Source organism: Vipera berus (assembly GCF_964194415.1).
Source record: "Vipera berus genome assembly, chromosome: 1".
Lineage (NCBI taxonomy): Eukaryota > Metazoa > Chordata > Lepidosauria > Squamata > Viperidae > Vipera > Vipera berus.
The window spans coordinates 238,221,368-238,245,166 of NC_138202.1; the positions used below are offsets into that span (position 1 = coordinate 238,221,368).

The window sequence follows — 23,799 nt, forward strand, 5'->3', positions numbered from 1 at the left end:
TATATATATATATATATATATATATATATATATATATATATATATATATATATATATATATATATATATATATATATATATATATATATATATATATATATATATATATATATATATATATATATATATATATATATATATATATATATATATATATATATATATATATATATGTTTTCTGAGGTTTTCGTGGGTGTTTGTATGTAGATCTTTGGTCATTCGGGTTTTTCCCCACGTAGAATTGAAGGTGTAAGAGCAACGTTTCGACGAAATCTCATCCGTCATCCTCAGGCTGGTTGCTTCAGCTATATCAAAAAAAGTAAGGTGCAGCTCACAGACAAAAAAAAAAACAGTACTTCTTTGGGTGCTGGCTGCGTCCATTAATTACATTAAAATTAGAATAGTTGCAAAAATAAAATGAATGGAATCTTGCAAGGTTGCCAGATCTTATGCAAATGTATGGAAATATATCTCGAGGTTGTGTTTCTGAAATATTCTGAAAAGCTGGGAGGCCTTTGAGGTGGGGGGGGAAGGGGGCTTCTTGACCATGGAAAATGAGCACACTAGAATTAAGTTTCATTTTAGCAGATTTGTGTTTATTATCATATGAGAACAAATGCTAATTGGTTTAACAAACCAGTAGCAGTTCTTGGTCAGCGTGCAATTTAGTTCATAATGCCTGCTTTGTATATAATGAGAAAATCAGGAATTTGACAACATGAGACTGAATTCTTGCCTGTTTTCTGCTTCTGGTTTCGGGTAATGGAATTGGATATATATGGATAAATATGGTCGTTTGTTACAAACCAAGACTACTTTAGCTTAGAGGCATATCATGTCTACCTTACCAACAAACCACTAGGCAAGAAGAGTGACCAGAGATTTTTCATTCAATTTAGAAAATGTGAATCAGAATGAAAGTATGTACAACATCAGATCAGTATTGGCCTGTTACTCTCAAGCAGACTGTTTGTATTTTTGTTAAGTTGGCAAGACTATCTCAGCTGTGCAGTGTGCAAAATCAGCATTTTGTTCCTGAGGCATTCCTACAACTGTTGGTTTTTTTTCCCCTCCAGTAAAGTTCGCCAACAATAAAACTCAGTTTGGGATGCATTCAACTCAGAAAGAATCAGAGCCTGCCAGAAAAACATGTTTTAACTTAAACATGCTGACAGAATGGAACGAGATATACATCAATTGTGAAAAAATAATAGCCGGGGTTCAGAAAAACAGGCAAAGTAATATGGAATTGCATTTTGATCTTTTAAAAATACTGTCTTTTGTTTTTTTGACAGAACTATGTGTGATTTGCAGTCATAGTTGTGCTGATCATAACTCTAAAACTTAGATAGCTTGAAAGAACTTGAAGGCAAAAGGTTCCCTAGGTAGAGTGGTTGAAAATTCACTGAACCAGAGAATTAGACTAGGGGAAAAGGGGCTATTACGAGAATGGATGGCTACCATAATCCTTAGTGCTTCATTGAGCTCCCTATAATGCTGAAATAAAGATAGCAACAGTTTCCTAGCTGACTGTAATTCATCCTGTTATTGTCTACATAGTACATGGGGAGCCACTGACTTGTACACATAGTTCTACCTCTTTCCCTTCCCTTTTCTCTATCCATTTTTTTTCTTTTGTGAAATGAAAATATGTATCAGTTTTTCTGATGTGCCAAATCCCTATGAAGTATCCTTGTTTAGCACTGGCTAATTGGTAAGGAATGGGACGTGGTGGCTCAGTGGGTTAGGACGCTGAGCTTGTCGATCAGATTGTCGGCAGTTTGGCAGGTCGAATCCCGAGTTCCACGTAGTAGAGTAAGCACCTGTTACTCGTCCCAGCTTCTGCCAACCTAGCAGTTCGAAAGCACGTAAAAATGCAAGTAGAAAAATAGGGACCACTAAAGTGGGAAGGTAACAGCATTCCGTGCGCCTTTGGCATCTAGTCTTGCCAGCCACATGACCACGGAGACGTCCTCAGACAAGCGCTGGCTCTTCGGCTTTGAAACGGAGATGAGCACCGGCCCCTAGAGTCGGAAACGACTAGCACACATGTGCGGGGAAACCTTTACCTTTTAATTGGTAAGGACTCAAATTCATTTTGTACGCTCACAGGCAGAATTGCCTTTAAACCAGCGGTCCCCAATCTTTCCGGCTTTGCAGACCAGTGGGGGGAAGAGGGGATGGTTCTCTGCGAGTGGGTATGCACATGTCCGTGCACTCCCCCCACTGCTCGTGCAAGGGAAGTTGCACGCATGTGCACGCTCACCTGCCCTTCTGCGGCCCGGTTTCAAACGGGCCATGGCTCAGGGGTTGGGGACTCCTGCTTTAGCCCACTTGAACTTGTTTTGGGGGTGCTGATCAAATTGCTGAAATAAAATATCTGAGATAGGTAGATTTGGAATTATTTGATTTAAGGACTGAAGAATGGGCTGGTGCCAAGCAGTTCTGATTATGTTTTCCCCCCCTTCTTTTACTTTAGCTAAATAAAAAGAATAATTGCTTAAATTTAGGTACAGAGATCCAACAACTCTTGAGCAAAATCCCTATTTTAGTAATTTCCCCCTTCTACTCAAGCTCAATAAGAGAGTCTGTAATTTAAGAACTGTAATAGTGATCTACAGTGTGTCATGTATGACAGGATATAATGCAATGTATAATTTAACATTTCTAGTGTAATGTTTAAATAAAACAGCAGGTTTATGCCCTTGCTTCATCTTCTGTTCCAACAAATTAATCACTTCAGGCTAATTTTATCAAAAGTGAGTGGGTTGGAAATATGATAAATAAATAATAATATGTGTATGGGAAGCACTCATATTAGATTTGGAGTGCTTGTAAACACACTCGTGCTGAAAGAAATATGTGATTGGGAATATCATTTTTAGAACTGAATTCTCTCAACTTGTTTTACTTTGGTCTTATGTATTGGGGTTCTCTTTTTTTGGCTGTCCAAAATTAGAAGTAAAAAGGATCTCCCAGATTAGTAGTGCATTTGAAAATAATCAAGCTCAGCAAGCACCAAGAACTCCACAATTCAACCCTGGGCTACAAATATTCTCTTTTGTTAAAACCAATCTGTTAAATCAGAGACAACCTATTTGTCCATTGAAATTGTCTGTCTCCATTGATGTAATTTGATGGGGCAGCATTCCCCATGAAGGAATATGTCCATGATTTTGGGTCCTCCTGGCTTTGGAGCTCCTAGTGAAATAGCAGGTAGAGGTACTGGCTGCTGTGTCAATTATAGCCCAGCTCGAGACATGCCGATCTTGCTGCAGCCTTCCTCATCATTAATTATTGCAATGCACCCTATGTGGAGTTGCCTTTAAAGTCCACTCAGAAGCTGCAGTTCGGACAGCTGTGTTGCGGTCAGTGTATTGGTTACCAGAGAACTGGTGCTGGCCTATGAAGCAGGGGGCTCCAACCCCTGGTCCATGGACTGGCACCTGTCCGCGGCACACCAGAAACCAGGCCATATAAAAAAGCGAAGCCCCATCCATGGGATGCAGACAGCACATAAATCCACGCCCTTTCCAGTCTGCAGAAAAACCTCTCTCCATGGAACCGGTCCCTGGTGCCCAAAAGGTTGGGGGCTGCTGTTATAAAGCCCTTTTATATCTTGGTGCTAAGCAATCCAGAGGACACACTTCTCCATTAGAATCAATTGGACCAATTCAGTCCAGCTGAGATAAGTGAGCGGCACCCTCCACTTTAGGATGGCAAAGGAACCTGTGTCTTGGAGATGCATCGGAATAGCCTCCCAGTAGGAATAAGGTTGTCTCCCATTTCAGTTTCTTTCTGGAAGCAGCTCGAAATGGAGCTCTTCCGGAGGGCATTTGGCAATGTCACTTTGGCAGAGGTTTATTGATTGGTCCCTTTTTGTGTTTATACATTTCTTTATTTTATGTTTTTACTTTAATCGGAATGGACATTTTAGTTGTAATTGGGCATTCCATATCTGTTAATTTCTGGTAGCCCTTTGGGATTGGTGTGGGGCATAATAAATAATTATTTGTGTGTATATATATATATATATATATATATATATATATATATGGATCTTTGGTTATTCGGGTTTTTCCCCGCGTAGAACTAAAGGTGTAGGAGCGACGTTTCGACGGAATCCCATCCGTCTTCATCAGGCTGGTGGCTTCTGCTTCCTTCTTCTGGGAGAAGCATGTGGCTGTTTGTTCCTCTTTTTTAAACTGCCAGAGGGGGTGTGTTCTGTGGGTGGAGGTGTGCTCTGATTGGGTGGGAGTTTAAGTGTGTTCTGATTGGGTGGGAGTGTGTTTTGAATGGTGGGTGTGTTCTGATTGGGTGGGGGTGTGTTTTGAGTGGATGGGCTGGTCTCAGCTGCCAGCCTTAGACCTGAGCTGGTGAGTTGTGCTGCTTTTGTTCGGCTTCGTGTTTGTGGTGGTGTCATGTTTTTATAGTGGGTGTCAGTTTGCTTATTGTGTGGTTTGGAGGGGTTTAAAGTGGCTGATGTTGCAGCTGTAGTTAGGTTTCTGTTTTGTGGTTGTGCCTCATTATCATTGTGGGTTCGGATTTGCTTTTTGAATGGTTGTGTGGTGGTGATGTCATGTGATGTTATCATGAGTTTGGGTCTGGTATCATTCTTGGTGGTTGGGACTCGTCTGTCAATCAAGGCGGGTTTCCAAATGGCTGGTAGGCGAGAGGTATCATCTCGTTTGTTCATGCTGTGGGGGCGTTTTTCTATCTCAATGGCTTCTCTGATTATTCTGTTGTTAAAATGTTCAATTTTGGCGATAGTTTTGGTTTTTTTGAAATCAATTTCACGTCCCATGGCTTCAAAGTGTTGGACCAGGGATGAAGTTTGTTCTCCCTTTCTGAGTGAGTTTTTGTGCTCTTCAATGCGTGCACTTATTCTTCTGTTGGTCTGTCCGATGTATGTGGTGGGGCAGGTGGTGCATGGGATTTCGTATACTCCTTGGTTTTCTAAGCCAATTATGTCTTTGGGGTTTCTTAGGATGGTGGATATTTTTCTGTCTGTGTAGAATGCTGTGTAGAATGCTGTTTATAATATATATTGTTTTTCAGTTACAAATATTTCTTTTCTTTGTAGGAAATAGTTCCTCAAGATGGAGGACGGGAAGCCTGTTTGGGCTCCACACCCAGCTGATGGGTTTCAAATGGGGAGCATTGTGGATATTGGACCTGACAGCTTAACTATTGAACCTGTAAATCAAAAAGGCAAGGTAGGTTTCTTCAAAAGGCAATTAGTTCTTGTAGAAATTGTTTTACTGAAAGAGAAGATGTTTGCAGGGAAACTAATACAAACTAAACTTAAAGAGAAGAGGAGGAAAGAATAAAAAGTGCAAGAAAAAAGTGAGAATATCACACACACACACACACGCATGGACGCACACACACACATTCATACAGAGGTGGCTTCCAACCTTCATCACAATAAGTATAAACAAATCAGCCTCTATAAAGTTATGAACAAATATTTCTTCATCCCATAACCCATCCCTCGTCTGTAGACAAATGCATTAATTCTTTTTTTGTACCATTGCATAAATTTCTTCCAGGCTATCATAAGCTTCTTTCGTTTAATAGCGATTAAACATTTTATAGAGCCAGTCTGATGTAGTGGTTAAACCACAGGTGTCAAACTCGACCATGTCACATGATGTATTGTGACGTATTGTGGCATTTTTTGCCTTTCCGGAGCCAGGGTGGGTGTGGCCTGCGAGTGACGCATCTGGCCCGTGGGCCACCAGTTTGACACCCCTAGGTTAAACCATGAGGCTAGAAACTAGGAGTCTGTGAGTTCTAGCACAAAGTCAGCAGGGTGACCTTGGGTCAATCACTTTATCTCAGTTCTAGGAAGGAGGCGGGGTAAACTACTTCTGTAAAACCTTGCCTGGAAAATTGCAGAGACTTGTCCCAAGATTCTCCAAGAATCAGACACGACCGATTTTTTTTTTACAGTTAATACCACAGATATAAATGTAAATGCAGATCCGTTCTCAAGACATTTAAAATGAACAAAGAACAAAATAATCATCACAATATAGCATGTTTGAGATTTTGCTATTTTACTTTGAAATATTACAATAGATTGCATGCCCTAATATTTTTTCCTTCTGAAAAAAAAGTTTCTAAATATTAATGTCAATCTCATCTTCTCCACCCAAGAAAAAGAGAAGAATAAAGTTTTTACTGAAAAAGGATACAGTATGCACGTTCATTTTTATTTTTATTTTTTTTAAATTAAGAATACAGGGTAAATCGCTGTGGAGATTCTCAGTCATCCAGAACTGTTGAAGCTTCTTGGATGAGAAGCTAAATGTTTTCCTCAAGTTAAAAACAGTCCAGTTGCCTTTTGTAAAAGAACCTTTGAGTTAAAAATACAGGATTCCCCATTAATCCTGTATTTAATGTGGTTGTCAATTCCAAATGTTGGTTTTAAAAAAATATTGATTTTAAATAGGCTGTTATTCTCTCTTTAAAAAAAATTAAAACATTTGCACCTCATCTTACCCTCTGGAGAATTCATGGGTAAGTTGAAGATGTACAGACGAGACAACAGGAATTTTGTTATGCAAACAAAAGCATCTGCTTAACATTGAATGTTGCCCATTAAATGTTGTCTTAAGGGCTGATATTCTATGACTGGGTTTCTCTTTTATGTTTTGAAGCATTTGTGCAACAGTAAAACAACTTGTTCAAGAAACTTAAAATATCAATGAGCAGACAAAATGAAACTTATTAGTATCCTTTTTAGTAGAAAATGAAAAAAATATGAACAACTCTAGGTGCAATTCATTCTGCTAAAGTATCAGTATTGTGACAGAAATAGGCTTGAAAATGTATTGGGTTATAAGCACTAAGTACAATAGGCTCATTAAGTGTTTTTTTAAAAAAATAATGTCCTCCCTAAGTTTGTGTGATTTGTTCTTGAGATGCAACATGGTTGCAAACATTAGAAAACTGAACAGGTTATGCATTTATCATGGTTGTGATTTATTTTGGTATTTTAAGTAAGTCAGTGTCCAAAATCAAGGGGGTTTCCCTATGAAACAAGATTTTAAGTTGTCACAGTAGATATAGTTTATAAGGACTTATTGTTATTCTTGTGGCTAACTGTAACCAGCACATTGTGTAATCACATTAATTTATGCATAGAATCCTTTGGGAAGCTGAAGCTAAATGTGTAATTGTGACTGAAAACTGAAGCCATGCTTTGTTCATTTGTTTTTTCCTTTCTTTATATTGTGATATCACATTTTGCCTTCCATTCCCCTCAGTAATGCTGTGGATGGCATGAAAATAATTGAATGCCCAGAGTTGTCACAAGAGCTCTAGACCAGCATTTTCTGACCTGATGTATTCCAGATATATTGTGAATGCAACTTATTAAAAGCTCTGGAGAATCTGAGTTAAGGAAGATTATTACATATGTTACCGAGGGAATTATAAATTAGACTGCTATTTTCATTTACACATGATCATCTAGATCAGGGGTAGGCAACCTCAGCTCTTTCATGACTCATGGACTTCAACTCCCAGAATTCCTGAGCCAGCTGACTCAGGAATTCTGGGAGTTGAAGTCCATGAGTCATGAAAGAGCTGAGGTTGCCTACCCCTGATCTAGATACTAGAATGACATGTAGCCTGGTCCCTGTAGCCTGGTCCAAACCTAGGTGGACCTACTAAGTTAGGCATGTCAAAGCATCTGGCCCACGGGCCGGATGCGTCATGCCGAAACCGCGCCCACCCCATTGCCGGCAATGGGGAAAAAGTCGTGATGCCTTGTGCGACGTCACGTGACGTTGCAAGTTTGACATGCCTGTACTAAATGGTTACTTCTCTATGCTTTGTGATAGTAGACTAGTTAGTAATTTGGAGAGCTGGCCTCTTCTTTGAGAACGTCTGTGGAGAAGAGCTGTATTCTGTGATGAAATTAAGTAGAAAAAAAAATCCACGCACTTGGTATACAAATCTAGGTTTCTTTAGAAGAAAGTGTTCTGTTTTGAATTTGTAAGAAAGAACTTAAAATAAATACATTTTAAAACTAATGCTCAAATTTTTGAACCTGATGAAATAGAGGGAAGTTTAATATGTAGGTCAAGAGGTGATGTTACAGACTTCCTCTCTGAGGAAAGTCTAGTGTTTCTCTAAAGAAGTAATCTCAACTATGGATAAAGAAGGTGATTTAGTAAATTTATAAAGTACTTTAAAATATAAAGCATTGGTATGCATGCTGAAGAAGTTATTCAAAGGCGGTATGAAAAAGTAACGTAAGACACAAAGAATATACAAGAATTGTTGTTGTTAGCTGCGAAGTCGTGTCCGACCCATCGCGACCCTATGGACAACATTCCTCCAGGCCTTCCTGTCTTCTACCATCTTCTGGAGTCCATTTAAGCTCACGCCTACTGCTTCAGTGACTCCATCCAGCCACCTCATTCTCTGTCGTCCCCTTCTTCTATTGCCCTCGATCTTTCCCAGCATTAGGCTCTTCTCCAGTGAGTCCTTCCTTCTCATTAGGTGGCCAAAGTATTTGAGTTTTAGCTTCAGGATCTGGCCTTCTAAAGAGCAGTCAGGATTGATCTCCTCTAGGACTGACCGGTTTGATCGCCTTGCAGTCCAAGGGACTCGCAGGAGTCTTCTCCAGCACCATAGTTCAAAGGCCTCAATTCTTTGGCGCTCAGCCTTTCTTATGGTCCAACTTTCACTGCCATACATTGCAACTGGGAAGACCATAGCCTTGACTATACGCACTTTTGTTGACAGGGTGATGTCTCTGCTTTTTAGTGTGCTGTCTAGATTTGCCATGGCTTTCCTCCCCAGGAGCAAGCGTCTTTTAATTTCTTGGCTACAGTCCCCATCTGCAGTGATCTTGGAGCCCAGGAAAACAAAATCTGTCAATACCTCCATTTCTTCCCCATCTATTTGCCAGGAATTGAGAGGGCCAGTTGCCATGATCTTGGTTTTCTTAATGTTAAGTTTCAACCCAAGTTTTGCACTAAGAGCATAACATAACAAAGAATACTTAACAATACTGAAGAATAAAAGAAAGACCTTAGGCCTTCAGGAAACTATGACTGGCTTCTGACTAGCTTCTGTAGGTTCAAAATCATAATTGCTTTCAGTGTCCTCATTCCAGTTGATTTTGCCAAGGACAAGGAAGACAAATTTATCTTATCCTGTTCCTGGAATGGTCTGCCTATTCCTACCAAGGATAGAGCATCCCAAGGTTAAGGAGTATTTATTTATACCAGGTGGCTATGAGACCATCACAAGGTTTTAGGCTGAAGATGAGAAAGATTCGCTTATTGTAGACATGTGTCCTGGAGCAAGAGAAGCCAAAACAAAGTATATAACCTTTTGGTGGGTAAAATGAATACTTGCTGAGTTCTGTATTGCATACTCAGCCATTATATAGCAATATAAAGTTTATTCATTTATTTATTAATCAAATGTATGTCGTTGCCCATCACACGAGCTACTCTGGGTGGCATATAACAATCAAATAAAACAGCAAAAAAATAATCATTATAAAAACATAAGAAGCCTTATTAAAAATTAGAATGTTATTAAAAATTTAAAATTTACAAATGACATGAGAAACTGAATATATCAACCAAAGTGGAGCCATCTAAGCATGTCATCAATTTTCTAGGACCCCTAGGCCTGGTGACACAATTAGGTCTCGAGGGACTTCTGTATGATTAACGGGGATGGTGCTAACCTGTCTTTGGGGGGAGGAGAATGTTCCATAACACAAGCCCGCCTCTTGGGACCCACCAAATGTAAATCCCTCGCAGATGGTACCCACAACATGTCTTTTCTGCTAGATCTAATGGGATGTAATTGGGGCTGGTGTAATTGGGGAGAGGTGGTCCTACAGATAAGCATGAAACACCTTGAATCTGACCCGGAAGCAGACTGGCAGCTCATGAAACTCATGGAGGAGAGGTGTCATATGTGCTCTTCTAGAAGCACACTTAACTGCCCAGGCAGCTGCATTTTGCATCAGATGAATCTTCCGTATACTTGTCAAGGGCAGCCTTGTGTACAGTGCATTATAGTAGTCCAATATGGAGGTGACTAAGGCAAGTGTGATCAGACCCTCCCAGTCCAGGAAAGGGCGCAGTTGGCATACCACACGAAGCTGTGCAATGGCCCTCCCAGCCACGACTGCCTCCTAATTGTTGAGTAGGAGTCGTAAGTCTAGAAGGACCCCCAGGTTGTACACTGGGTCTCTGTAAGAGAGAACTGAGAGGCAGAGTGGTGCAGGGGTTAAAACCCAGGTTCAAGTCTTCTCTTAGCCACAGAAACTCTTGGCGTGGCCGCTGCCTTCCTCTCACCCCACCCTATGGCCTAGATTGCTGCTATGGGAAATGTTTGCAGAAGGGAGCGCTGTTTATACTACCTTGACCTCCTGAGGGAAAAAAGTGAGATATAAATCAAATAAATATTCCCAATACAGGAATCCTTATTTCCTAATGCTGGTTATGATTGTCCAATTTCCTGGTCTAAAAAGATGAGGCTACTTTTGGCTCATGAATTTTGCACATGCTTGTTTGGATCAGATCTGGAACCTCATCTGCACAAGCCGCTTCAAATTTCTTCCGATGGAAGGTGATACTACTTTTTACAAAAGGCCGTTGTCCCCAGTGTAGAGAATGATAGGCAGCTGTTTGAATTCAGGAGCTGACCGAGGATTACTGATGGTTGGGTTTGGGTTCAAGGAGGATAAATGATCCTATAAGGCACTGAGTAGGACAGTGGTTTCTTGGAGCTGCAGCTTCCTGCATCGTGCAGAAGAGAGAGACTAATGAGAATTAGGTTTTTCAGGCAGGAGAAGGGACCGTTCCTGGATGGGGAACAGCTGCTGGGAGTCCATCAAAGTTTTAAAATCTGAATTAGATGTACAGGTTTATATTATCCTTTCCATTGGTTCCCATCTTATAAATGGTGGTAAACTCTCATGAAACTTCAGGGTTAGACACATCTCTGAATTCCACACAGAGGGAAATTGAGATAGGTTCTCGGCACTTGATTATAATAGCCAGGAAATCAAGACAGGGTCATTTGGTTCTCCTGGTTTAATAAGGACTAGAAAAAAGTGGCACTTTTCAGATTCCTAGCAGGGTTGGATGAGAACAGAGGGGTGCAAAGGATATTCAGAGTCCCAGGAGTCTCTAGTTTCAGATAATTTCTCTGCATTAGGTATATACTCCTAAATTCTGAATCACTAGTGGTATAACTACTTTATTTGTACTTTTAAAAATACATATGTACATAGTACATGCTGTGTCAATTTGGCCACATTTACAAAAGTAAGGGTGTGAGTTCTAGTGGTGGAGGCACCAGCTAGAAACAGAGAGACTGTGAGTTCTAGTCCCTCCTTAGGCATAAAAGCCAGCTTGTGCCAGTGACTTTCTTTCAGCCAACCCACCTCATAGGGTTGTAGTTGAGGGAAAAATAGAAGGATTTCTGCCTTGAGTTACTTATTAAAAAACAATAAATGTGAGATACTGTATAAATAAAAGAATCTTACATTGTTTCTCAGACCTTTAACTAAGATCAAGGGGAGTGATTGGATCAGACAGCACTGTTACCTTGCCAGAAGCTTGAAATTCTGACTGGAGCATTTGTCTCCAATCAGCTAATCTTAAAAATACTACTGATTTGGACTCTTGGTGACCAGAAGCCTTGGAGCAGTTAAGAACGAGTTAAAAACAGTATTGCTGAGTGAGAATAAAGTCGAAACTCAGTTAGTACTCAGTAGTGATTTATGTGGTAAGTTTCAGAGGTTTGTGCAATACTGTGTGCTAGTATTTATAGTCACAGCAAGTGGTATTACTTTGACTTTCTGGGCTTGAAGGTTGAGCCTAGCTATACTTGGATGGGAGACCACAAGGAAATCCTAGGGCAGTGGGTTCAACTGAGAAGTGAATTATCTTTGTAGAAGAAGCCATTGGCAAACCAATTTACATCATCACCAAAAACCATACATGGAAATATTCAGATGATCACCAGGAGTCAAGTGCAGCTCAGAGACTTTTGTCTTTTCTTTTATTTGTTACTTAAGGTGATTTGCCAAACTTCATCAAGCAGCAAAGTACTTTCTCTTGATCATAAATGCAGTGTTCCATAGGCTTGCCAGCTCTTACTTTTATATTTCACTTGCAACTCCCGAAAATGCATGGTTGCATTTCCTGCATTAGAGCCATGGTGGCGCAGTGGTTAGAAAACAGTATTGCAGGCTAATTCTGCCGACTGCCAGGAGTTCGATCCTCATGGGCTCAAGGTTGACTCAGCCTTCCATCCTTCCGAGCTCGGTAAAATGAGGACCCAGATTGTTGACAATGTGCTGACTCTGTAAAACGGCTTCGAGAGGGCTGTAGAAGCGGTATATAAGTCTAAGTGCTATTGCAATATCTTTGCAGGAAAACTGAGCTATTATGCACGAAACTTGCCTTCCTGCAGATTTACACGAAGGTCCTTGCTTATGTATTACTTCCACTAATAAGGTTTTCTTCAATTTCTCACAGAAACCAATGACTTACATCTCCTTTTCTTTGCCAGACCTTTTTTGCTGCTATCAACCAAGTCTTTCCTGCAGAGGAGGACATTAAGAAGGAAGTGGAGGATAATTGTAAGTGAGCCATGTAAACGTTATATGAGGTGGCAGGGGTTCTGTGCCGATTGAGCACAGCTGCTTGCCTCAACCTGGGCCCTTCACAAATGAATGTCGCCAGGGGATGTTTTTCAGAAGGGAACCCCTGGGTGATTGGTTTGGCCTTCTGTGCATTTAGAGCAGGGGTCCTCAAACTCGGCCACGTTAAGACTTGTGGACTTCAACTCCCAGAATTCCCCAGCCAGCCATGGCTGGCTGGGGAATTCTGAGAGTTGAAGTCCACAAGTCTTGACGTGGCCGAGTTTGAGGACCCCTGATTTAGAGGATGCCATTTGAAACATGTTGAGTCTGAATGAAGAATGTTACTGAAGTGGTGGCAGGAGTCGCATTGTTGGATTAGCCTTAACTATGACTAGAGCCAGTATGGTGTAGTCATTGAGCTGTGGTGGCGCGGTGCAGTAATGCAGGCTAACTCACTGCTCACTCCAGGAGTTTGATTCTGAACAGCTCAAGGTTGACTCAACCTTCCATCCTTCTGAGGTCAGTAAAATGAGGACCCAGATTAGATTGTTGGGGACAATATGCTGACTCTGTAAATCGCTTAGAGAGGGCTGTAAAGCACTGTGAAGCGGGACATAAGTCTAAGTGCTATTGCTGTCAGGGACGCCATTGGTTCTAGTCTTGCCTTATGCACAAAGCCAGCTGAGCGACCTCGGGGCACTCACTTTCTCTCAGCCTCAGTAAAGGAGACAAGGGCAAATCACTTCTGGAAAAAGAAAAACCTTGCTAGGAAAACTACAGGAGTCTCCCAGAATTGGATACGATTGAACAGAAGGAAGAAAAAAATGACTCTGGATTTTTTTCTATAATTCTCTAGCCCTGCCATAGATCCTTGAGCCCTTATGTCACCTCCTCTAAGTCTGCCACAGATTTCTTTCAGGAAAAGTGGTAGGATATGTGGTACTTGCAAAACTATTGTTGTGCTTTCATTGTAGGTTCACTAATGTATTTAAATGAAGCTACCCTCTTACACAATATAAGAGTTCGCTACAGCAAGGATAGAATTTATGTAAGTATCATCGTAGCTTGTGAAAAATATGGTGGGTTTTTTTTGTCACAAAGTGAAATATGAAATATTTATTGTTTATTTGGTCAATGACCAGTGAAGATTTTTGAAAAATACAACACCAAAATACTCAGATGAGATAAAATACTATCATAACAAAAATAAAATAACATAAAAATGTGTCACAAACTACCATATTGGTGCATTAATTACTATGCAGGTGTAAATCTAAAATATTAAAGTCTACAAAGTAAAATATATCATCTAAAAACAAAATGGCTAGGATGCGTTAAACCTAAAATGATAAAACAAGTGATTATTTCTATAACCAGTTATGCCTTATTTTCGGTGGCAACACAGAATTTGACTACTGCACAAAAGATTGTGAATCTTCTAGAAGATGGTTCCCCTAGAAATTGTCTGGTCTCCCTGGAAATGTTCATAGTAGAAGTAGAATGTAAGCAGATCTGACTTCCCTGTAGAATTTACAGTGCAAATACATGCAAAATGGCTTTGATCTCTTGTGTCGCCTCATGAGCAGGCATGCTCAGTTAATGGACTTTAGAGTATCTGCCTTGCAGCAGTGCGGATGGAAAGATGTTATGCCTGCTTTGAAAAATCAGCTTGGGGAAAGTTAGATTTGGTAGATATCTTCCAAGTGCTCCTATTTATTCAATTTCACCATGTTAGGGCAGCCTGTTAGCATCAGTCTGAAACTCCATATCCTCTTTATTGTTTGGCTGAGCAGTTGTTTGGTGTGGTCATATCCTAAAGAAATTAGGAACGGTGCAGAAAGCCCATATAACATCTAATCCTGTTCTACAGTCTGTTTCCAGGGAGAAGGAAAATCATCTATTAAAACTAGTGTCAGTTCAGCTGGAAGATTTGGATTTTCAGCCAGTAATGTATCCTCTTCCTCCAAGCCCTTATCTGGTTGCAGGCATTCCTGTCTCAAGCCTTAACTGGGCGTTTGCTGTCCTTTGGCCTGTAATTTAGCCTCAAGTGTTTTAATACTGCAGGGATTCATTGTCCTGCACCAAGTATAAAAGAAGTGCTTAATTGCCCTTTTAGACCTAAATTAGTTTCACTATGTGATTCTGGTACATGTTTCAAGTGTCTTTAGAGTGGAAAACCTCTCTGAGGTGTTTCAATATAGTATTTCTATACAGTTTCCTGCTCTGATTTCTGTCTTTCTATTCTCCAGGCCAGGGGTCTTCAAACCTGGCCCTTTTATGACTTGTGGACTTCAACTCCCAGAATTCCTCAGCTAGGCACGCTGGCTGAGGAATTTTGGGAGTTGAAGTCCACAAGTCATAAAAGGGCCAAGTTTGAAGACCCCTGCTCCAGGCTGTTGGGGGCCTCTCTTAGCAAAGACCAGAATTTTAGATTTTTCAAAAATGGGAACCAGGTGAACTGTAGTACCAAAATATTATTGTTATCGCTCTTTCCAGCCCTAGTGGGAATTGTGAAATTATAGTGGCATAAACGGTGTAGAGGAGTATAGGATTATTAAGAAGGTGCACCACTGAATTGATGTACAATTTGAAAAAAGAGGGGAGAAGAATATGTCTCTGTTGGAGTCCTTTCTGAACTACTGTGCTAGAGAAGGGACCCTTGGGGATTGTATTTCATTCTTAAGATCGTGTTGGAATATAATTTCTGTATTAGAAAGAGCTGGTACCTGTCAAGAGTTCCCCCCCCCCAAGGCTATTCCTGGAAGTTGTGTCTAAGGCATGTTTAAAATCTAGAAAGGCCACAAAGAGGATGGATTTCTTTCTTTTTTTTGACAATTATATCTTTCTGCAAGATGGTAGAGCACCAGAATGAGGTCTGTTGTTGACCTCCCTTCTCTGAATCCTGCCTGCTCCTCTTGGATTATCCCCCATGTCTCTATCCAGTCTTGGAATTTGTGATTAACTGCTTAGCATATAATTTGCTAACCACACTCAAAAGGCTGATTGGCCTACGTAACGGCATGAATCATTCTTATTGTTCTTATTATAAATTGGGCCAATTATTCCCAGGCCCCAATGTTTTGGAACATAGCTAGTCTTATCTATGCATATAAACAAGGATGCTGATCTGTGAATGTAAACACGGAGGCTAGTAGAGACACCCACCAGCTGGGAATCTGGTTTTAGTATGGAATCATTACAGACAGAATATAATCAACACCTGGAGCCTTATGTTCTTCAGGGATGAGTTAAGGGTTACCTCTTGTACAGAGCCAGGGGGCCAATTTTAAACTTGTCAGGTCAATTTCATTCTCATTTGTGTTACTACCAAGGATCATGTACAACCTTCTGAAATATTCCACCCAAGCTTGAATTGACTGGGGAGATGAGCTGGGCTGGGCTACTGGTTTTCCTAGTCCTCGAGTAGTTTGCCAGAAGAGGGAAGAATCTTTCTTCTTGACTGATTGAATTAGTTTCTGCCAGGTCTCCTTCCTTGCCAGTTTTTTCCTATAGGATTTATTTTATTTATTTTATTTTATTAAACTTATATACCGCCCTTCTCCCGTAGGACTCAGGGCGGTTCACAAGGTTTTTTAAAACAATACAACAAATTACATAGATTAAAAACAATTAAAATGATTAAACTAACCTTGAAACTAAAAACCCCAATAACAATTAAAATACAATTAAAACCCCAGTTAATATTCTCAGTCCAGGCCAGAAAGCTCGAAGAGTCCCGGTGGAATGAGCGAAGGTCAGGGGAAGTCCTAAGCTCTACAGGTAGCTGGTTCCAAAGGGCCGGTGCACCCACAGAGAAGGCCCTCCCCCTGGGTATTGTCTGCCGGCAATCTTTTACTGGTGGTACCCTGAGAAGACCCTCCCTGTGGGAGCGCACAGGATGAAGGGAGCTTGATGCCGGCAGCTGGTGTTCCCTCAGATAACCCGGACCCAAGCCATTTAGGGCTTTATAGGTCATCACCAGCACCTTGAATCTCACCCGGAGGGCAACCGGAAGCCAATGCAGCTCGCGGAGTAGAGGTGTTACATGGGAGTATCGGGAAACCCCCATCACAACCCGCACGGCTGCATTCTGCACCAGCTGAAGCCTCCGAGTGGTCCTCAAGGGCAGCCCCATGTAGAGAGCGTTGCAGTAGTCCAATCGGGAGGTCATGTGCGCATGAGTGACTGTGCGCAGGGCGTCTCGGTCCAGTTAGGGCCGCAACTGGTGTACCAGGCGAACCTGGGCAAAGGCCCCCCTGGTCACAGCTCCTATATGGTCTTCAAAACTGAGCCGCGAATCCAGGAGGACGCCCAAGTTGCGAGCCCTATCAACGGGGGGTAACACCTCACCCCCCATCATTAAAGATGGAATGGACTGGTTAGTCTGAGATGCCAGTATGCACAGTCACTCAGTCTTGGCCTGATTGAGACGAAGCCTGTTTCTCCCCATCCAGACCTGGACCGCCTCCAGGCAACGAGACATCACGGTGACTAACTAGACTAAACTATCAAGCCTTTAAATTGCTCTTTCTGTACTGTACGATCTGCTTTATGACATGATCTTTTCAACTGTGCACAATCCCGATAGCAAACCATTTTTGTTCGTTACACCCAGTTACTGGAGTGTCGCATTGTTTCTTTGTCAAAATCAGATTTCACACTAAAAATTAACAGAACATACAAGTATGGTTTTTGAGACTTGTTCTCTAGTAGCTATGCACAGATTTCTAAGGTTTCTGAGGCTGCTAGCTATTTAGTGACTACTTTTTTAGTTTAATGAAGAGAAGGACTAGGGGTGACATGATAGCAGTGTTCCAATATCTCAGGGGCTGCCACAGAGAAGAGGGAGGCAAACTATTCTCGAAAGCGCCCGGAGGCAGGACAAGAAGCAATGGATGGAAACTAATCAAGGAGAGAAGCAACCTAGAACTAAGGAGAAACTTCCTGACAGTTAGAACAATTAACCAGTGGAACAACCTGCCTCCAGAAGCTGTGAATGCTCCAACACTGGAAGTTTTTTAGAAGAGACTGGACAGCCATTTGTCTTGAAATGGTATAGGGTTTCCTGCCTGAGCAGGGGGTTGGACTGGATGACCTCCAAGGTCCCTTCCAACTTTACTATTATGATTATGATTACTTTCCTTCCATCCATTGTCACAAAACGATTTGGGGAAAAAATTACTTTGAACATTCATTTGGTGAATGGAAGTAATTCATTTTAAAAAAACCCCTATGTCATTGCTTAACTGATTAAGAAACAGGGCAGCTGTATAACCACTAGACTGATTTTTCACTCTAGCGTTCAGTTTTTATTAAATACATCTACTCAAATTGTGCACGCACATAAGGCGTAACTCATCCTTACATGCAATTCTTTTAGAGGCACAGTACATTAAAAAGGAAAAGACGCATGCTTGTTTTCCCTTCTGTCAAATGAAGAATCCCATATCACCTTTGACACTTCCCAGCTCAAACAGCCAGCTTAATATTTTATGGGGCTATTAGATTGCCTGATCATATGTAACAAATTCTGTCTAAATTACACATGGTCCCTGCATCTGCTTTGACAAATGCCAGCTGGGAAATAGAACGAGGAAACTTCTGCAAGATGTCAGAAGCAGGGATACAATTATGCTTAAAATTTGTTTTTTCTAATCCTGCCTCTTAAATTCTGCGTAGGGCCATTACTCGTTGTTGTTGTTTTTGTAAAGTAAAATAAGTCAGTCTATAATATGTGCGATTTTGTGTTGATCATAATTTTAAGTTACATGCAATAATAGTTCATCCTTGAAAAACGAGCAGAAGTGCTAAAGATTCTTTGTGTGAAAATAATTTTGCTACTGATTAATTTGTAATTGATTTGCCTGTATTGCACTTAATTGTAAGCATGCAGTACATAAAAATCACAACTACTAGTACTGATAATAATTTATTTAAAGGGTTTACAAAACATACCCTTATATATTCGCTGGCATTTTGCACTGTAACTTATCAGCACAAGGAAAGATGCTGTTTAAAATTATTAAACCAATATTACAATAATAAAATAAAAATTGTAACTGGGATTTGGTTCTGACTTCAAGACATTGACCTTGGAAATCCCTCAGAAGTCTGCCCCGCACCCATCGGTAACAGGCCTCCAAAGTTTACAAAGAGAAATTCCAAAATCATGTGATTATAACACATTTTGTTGTGGGTTTTCTTTCCAGACATATGTAGCTAACATCCTGATAGCAGTGAATCCTTACTTTGATATACCAAAACTTTATTCATTAGATGTTATTAAAAAGTATCAAGGCAAATCACTAGGGACGCTGCCGCCTCACGTCTATGCAATTGGTAAGGAACAGATTTCTCTGACTTCCAAATGTGTCAGTATTTTTTATTTTCTGTAGCTTTTATATTGTGTATGATGCTTTTACCTCTTGCTTTTTTACACTGATAAAAATAAGGCAAGATGCTGGAACTGGTGCAGTCGATCCATATGATTGTGAACAAGTTGGTTGCTTGGATCACAGTTTGCTTTTAAAACTCCAATCTATATGTATTTTAGTTATTTTTAGGAGAGTAAGGTGTCCCTGTGGGTTTTTACTCCGCCAGTTGTGACCAACTTTAGGGGGCGGTGCTCATCTCTGTTTCTTGAACCAGTGCTGTCCAGAGATGTTTCTGCAGTCATGTGGCCAGCGTCACATCACACTGCAGCACAGAGTGTATGGCGAAACACAGAGTATTTTCACTTTCCCGCATGCTTCTATGTGGTACCTATTCGTCTACTTGCATTTACATGCTTTCAAACTGCTAGCTTGGCAGGAGTTGAGGCAAGTGATGAGAGTTCACTCCGTCTTATGGCGCTTGGGTCTTGAACTGCCGAGCTATAGACCTTTAACTTTCTAAGTAAGACTCAGTGTCTTAAGGAGAGTGCTGTGGTAATACCGAACAGGTAGTCTTGACGTATGATCACAATTGAGCCCCAAATTTTTGTTGCTAAGCAAGACAGTTATTAAGTGAGTTTTGCCCCATTTTACAACCTTTTTTTTTGGCCACAGTTCTTAGTAAAGGATCCGGCTTCCCTATTGATTTTGCTTGTTAGGAAGTTAAAGCAAATGATCGATCACATGACCTCGGGGCAGTGTAACCATCAAAAATATGGCCAGTTGCCAAGTGTCCTAATTTTGATCACATGACCATGGAGATGCTACAGTGGTCATAAGTCTGAAAAATGGGCATATAGTCACTTTTTCCAGTGCCTTTGTAACTTTGAACGGTCACTGAATGAATGATTGTAACTTGAGGACTACCTATATAGTACCAGCATTTTAAGCAGGTCTTTTGTGGCGCTGTTTTTCTTTTCATTCAAGAAATATAGGTAGCTGCAGACTGGAAATAGAAAATATATTTATTTTTGTGTTTCAAACGTTTACATAGAATAATACAGCGCTTCCCAAACTAATGAAAATATTGATCTCTGCTCTGTCGGAAACTCACTTTGTTGTCCTTTTCACTGTTTGCTTCAGCTGATAAAGCCTTCCGCGACATGAAAGTGCTCAAGATGAGTCAGTCGATCATTGTGTCTGGTGAATCGGGAGCTGGCAAGACAGAAAATACTAAATTTGTTTTACGGTTTGTATCTTCAGCTGAAAGTGTTTCAATTGAATGAGTCATGAGTGAAGCGCAGTCATTTTAATCCAAAGATCTTGAACTCATAATGGGTGTTCTTCCAATACTGAAAACACTTGTGAATGAAATGTGAAGAAATTTTAAATCTAAAGAAGTCCTATAACAGAGTTTACAAAGGCTTGTTTGTTTACTTCAAGAATTTATGTGGCCGTACAACTCAACCGGTGTGACTCTGCGGAGATTAATAAGCCCTAAACAAGGAATAAAACCAATCATCCATCCATTAAAAGATATGTCAGATGTGACTTCAGTCAATGGTAAATTTAATGGAATAGGCTAAAAACATCCGACAGGAATCACTAGTCACCTAAGCCCAGAAGAAAATAGCCATATCTTGGATCAATTTTCTAAAGACTAGCAGACCTCTTGTAGGGATATCTTGTTTCCAGACTTTTTCAGGGCCCTTAACCAATACAGAATAATACAAAAGCTACACTGCTCTATTAATTTCTTTCACTTGTATTACACTTAAAACCACTCTTGGATCAGAGCACGGAACATTCTGGAGAAGAGTAGGGAGCTCAGAACAAGTCACAGCAGGCATATCCCAAAAGCAACACCGTCTCCTGCCTATAAAAGGACAAAATATTAATAATAACAATTTCCTCAGTTTCCTAAGTCGGTTTAGTGCTTAAGGCACCAGGTTAGGAAGCAAGAAACCTTGAATTCAAGTTCTGCCTTAGCCACAAAAGCCAGGTAGGTGACCTTGGCCCAGTCAGTCTCTCACTCAGCCTAACACACTTCACAGGGTTGTTGTGGGGAAACTAGAAAGAGGAAGGTGTATTGGATATGTTCACCACTTTGAGTTATTTGTAAGAATAATAAAAAGGTGGGATACAAATAAATAAATTTGTATACAGCTCATTTAACTACAAGTATGCTTTATGATTAAAAGTTGAATAAAGACCCTAACAAAAATCGCTAACTGTTTTTTTTCTTTATAGGTATTTGACTGAATCTTATGGTAGCGGACAAGATATTGATGACAGGATTGTAGAAGGTATTCATATATATATATATTTACATATTAATTGTGACTAGTTAAGGAGTAAGCATTTTATGCACTTCATTTCTGTAAGTGAAAGGCTGCAGTGGTGTGTGATATCTCTCATCTTATTGGGCTCTGAAGGAAGTAGATGCACTGTTGGGTTGCATCTAGCTAGAAAAACAAGATTCAGGATTTTGGTGCTATAAAATATCAGTGCAGGATTGTTCCTGTGTGATCTGTTTGAAGATAGGGAGTTCAAAAGGTAGAAATAAGGAATCTATTGAAGAAGAGAGGGCATATAATGTAACATTTCTTGAAGATGAGAATTGCTATTGCATTTTGGAGGATGGGGTGGGGAGATAGATTTAATATTTTTTTCTTTTCCTTTTAAAAAGTATTAGCCTTCTGTGGTTTACGATGCCATTTTTGTAAGCTTTCTGTCTCAGAACAGCAGGAAATCACACTATTGATTTTTTATGATTGCATTGGAATGGACTCCGGGGACCACAAAAACAGTTTGGGAATCTCTGATTACACATCCCCGAAATCTGGTGTCTAGTTCCATCAGAAAATAGAGGCCATCATAAGGAGATCATGTTTTCAGGGCAATGAATGCAACCATTGCTGGAAGACGTTTGCCAGCACGTTTTGCAATGTGGTCCCAGTTTTATTGTGGAATGAGGAGCGTGGTGAATCAGGTGACCCCTGGAGACATCTAGAAAGTTTTTGTGTCAAGTCTTTGGCACAAGTGTGCAGAGACAGAAGCTTTTTTTCTGAACTTAAAGGCACGTTTTGTACCCAATTCTCTTAGAAGTCTTTTCCATGTGTTGAATGTATTTGTGGATGTGCGGAGGAATACTGTGTTGACCCTATTGTGTTCCCTTAATGTCTTCATAAGAATTGCTTACATGCGAACAGTTTCTAATACAAAGAGGTCCAAGAAGCATGGTGCTGTTTGTGATTTCTTTGAAGAAGCTATTTGAAATGGGACTTAGTTCAGAAAGCACTGATCTTTGTGGCTTACTTTGGGATCAGAAGCAGGATGTTAACAATAGCTTATTTCAATTTGCTTTCGGGTATCAAGACTTTAAAAGAACGGAAGCTATATAATAAAGGAGGAAAGAATTCTATCACTTTTTCCTTCCCTTATGGCACCACAATTCTTTACTTTGTGACAAAGTAAATACATTCTTTCCAAAGTATTTAGTTCAGCTATTATTAAACTGTACCGGAGGTTACAGTTGAATGAATGATCGGCGTGTGGGTTCACATACACGAGTGGGGTGTGTGTTTGTGTGTTCAGATGAATGAGTGGAAAATTCATGTGTAGGCTTGCTTGAAAAATGCAAAGTCTATGATATGTTCCCTTGCCCTGTGGCAAGATGCATTGAGGCTACCAAGGGCTACTGTAGCCTGAATAGTCCTAACTTTGACGGATTTCATATTGCAAAGCAGTGCTTCCAGTGAAATAATTGAGAATGATATTGCTTAATTACAGCGGAATATATAAGTATCCCATTATCCATGGCACCTATGAAAGTGGCTGACCATTGGACATAATGTCTGAAGCTGCATTCCCAACACTGGTACCCGTAGGTATTTCATTTGGGGGATGGGGAAGCTTGAAATAAATGCCTTATTCAGGTCATCTGCTTTTAATACACATTTGCTCCCATTTTTGTTTTAAGCACATCTTAACCTGCATGGGTGCATTATTACTACAGAAGGACTTACTCATCAAGCCTTTTTGTAGTGTGTGTATATATGTGTTTGTACCTGTAACCATTGAATCTTTGTTTCAGTTTTGTGCATTTTCCTGACAGGTTAGATAGTTTGAAAGGTCACTTCCCAACTCAAACTGTTTTAACTGAAACAGACAATCAACACCCACACACAAACACACCCACACACAAAACCTCCCCCCACCCCAGGAAGCTGTGTTTATCTATGTGATACACAAATTCAGTAATAGTTTGGTTTTTTGACAAATCTCCTTAACGACCAATTCCTTTCCTAATATTATGTCAGTTACATAATACTACGTGTCTTCCCCCTCAAGGTCCCATGCACACTTGGGATTAAAAGAATATTAGATTGGTTTTGAGTTGAAAATCAAACATTACATAGTCCTCTAGTTCCCAAATGAAAAAAAATACGAGAATGGCAGAATTGTTTATTTAAGAAGGGTAGCTAAATAGATTTCTATTGCCACTATGGCAAAATGTAGATAGCCCTCAACTCACAACCATTTCCAATGAAGGAGAATATTTGTAGCTCAGGTTTGAAATGAGGGGTCCTTGGTGATCTCTGAGCTTGCTTGTTTTCTTGCAGATGTTTCATTACCTTGACTAGGTAACATCATCAGTGCTAATAAGGAGTGGGGTTTGCTGTCAGTTTGACAGGCAAGACCCCAGAATGTAAACTGACAGCAAACCGCACTCCTTACTAGCACTGATGATGTTACCTAGGTAAAGGTAAAGGTAAAGGTTCCCCC

The 23,799-nt window shown here is 40.3% G+C and overlaps 1 protein-coding gene across 4 annotated transcripts in view; it reads left to right on the forward strand.

Moving 5' to 3' along the window:
* Positions 1–23,799, forward strand: part of MYO6 (myosin VI) — a 121,043-nt gene that overhangs the window by 36,628 nt on the left and 60,616 nt on the right. For all 4 annotated transcript variants that reach the window (XR_014024701.1, XM_081314587.1, XM_081314588.1 and 1 more), the window contains exons 2-7: positions 5,084–5,216; positions 12,568–12,637; positions 13,615–13,688; positions 18,850–18,979; positions 20,155–20,260; positions 21,262–21,317. Coding sequence is in view for 3 of the 4 variants with exons in the window: in XM_081314587.1 (XP_081170713.1) it covers positions 5,100–5,216; positions 12,568–12,637; positions 13,615–13,688; positions 18,850–18,979; positions 20,155–20,260; positions 21,262–21,317 (553 nt within the window). In the remaining variant the exon portion in view is untranslated. The remainder of the gene's footprint in view (positions 1–5,083; positions 5,217–12,567; positions 12,638–13,614; positions 13,689–18,849; positions 18,980–20,154; positions 20,261–21,261; positions 21,318–23,799) is intronic.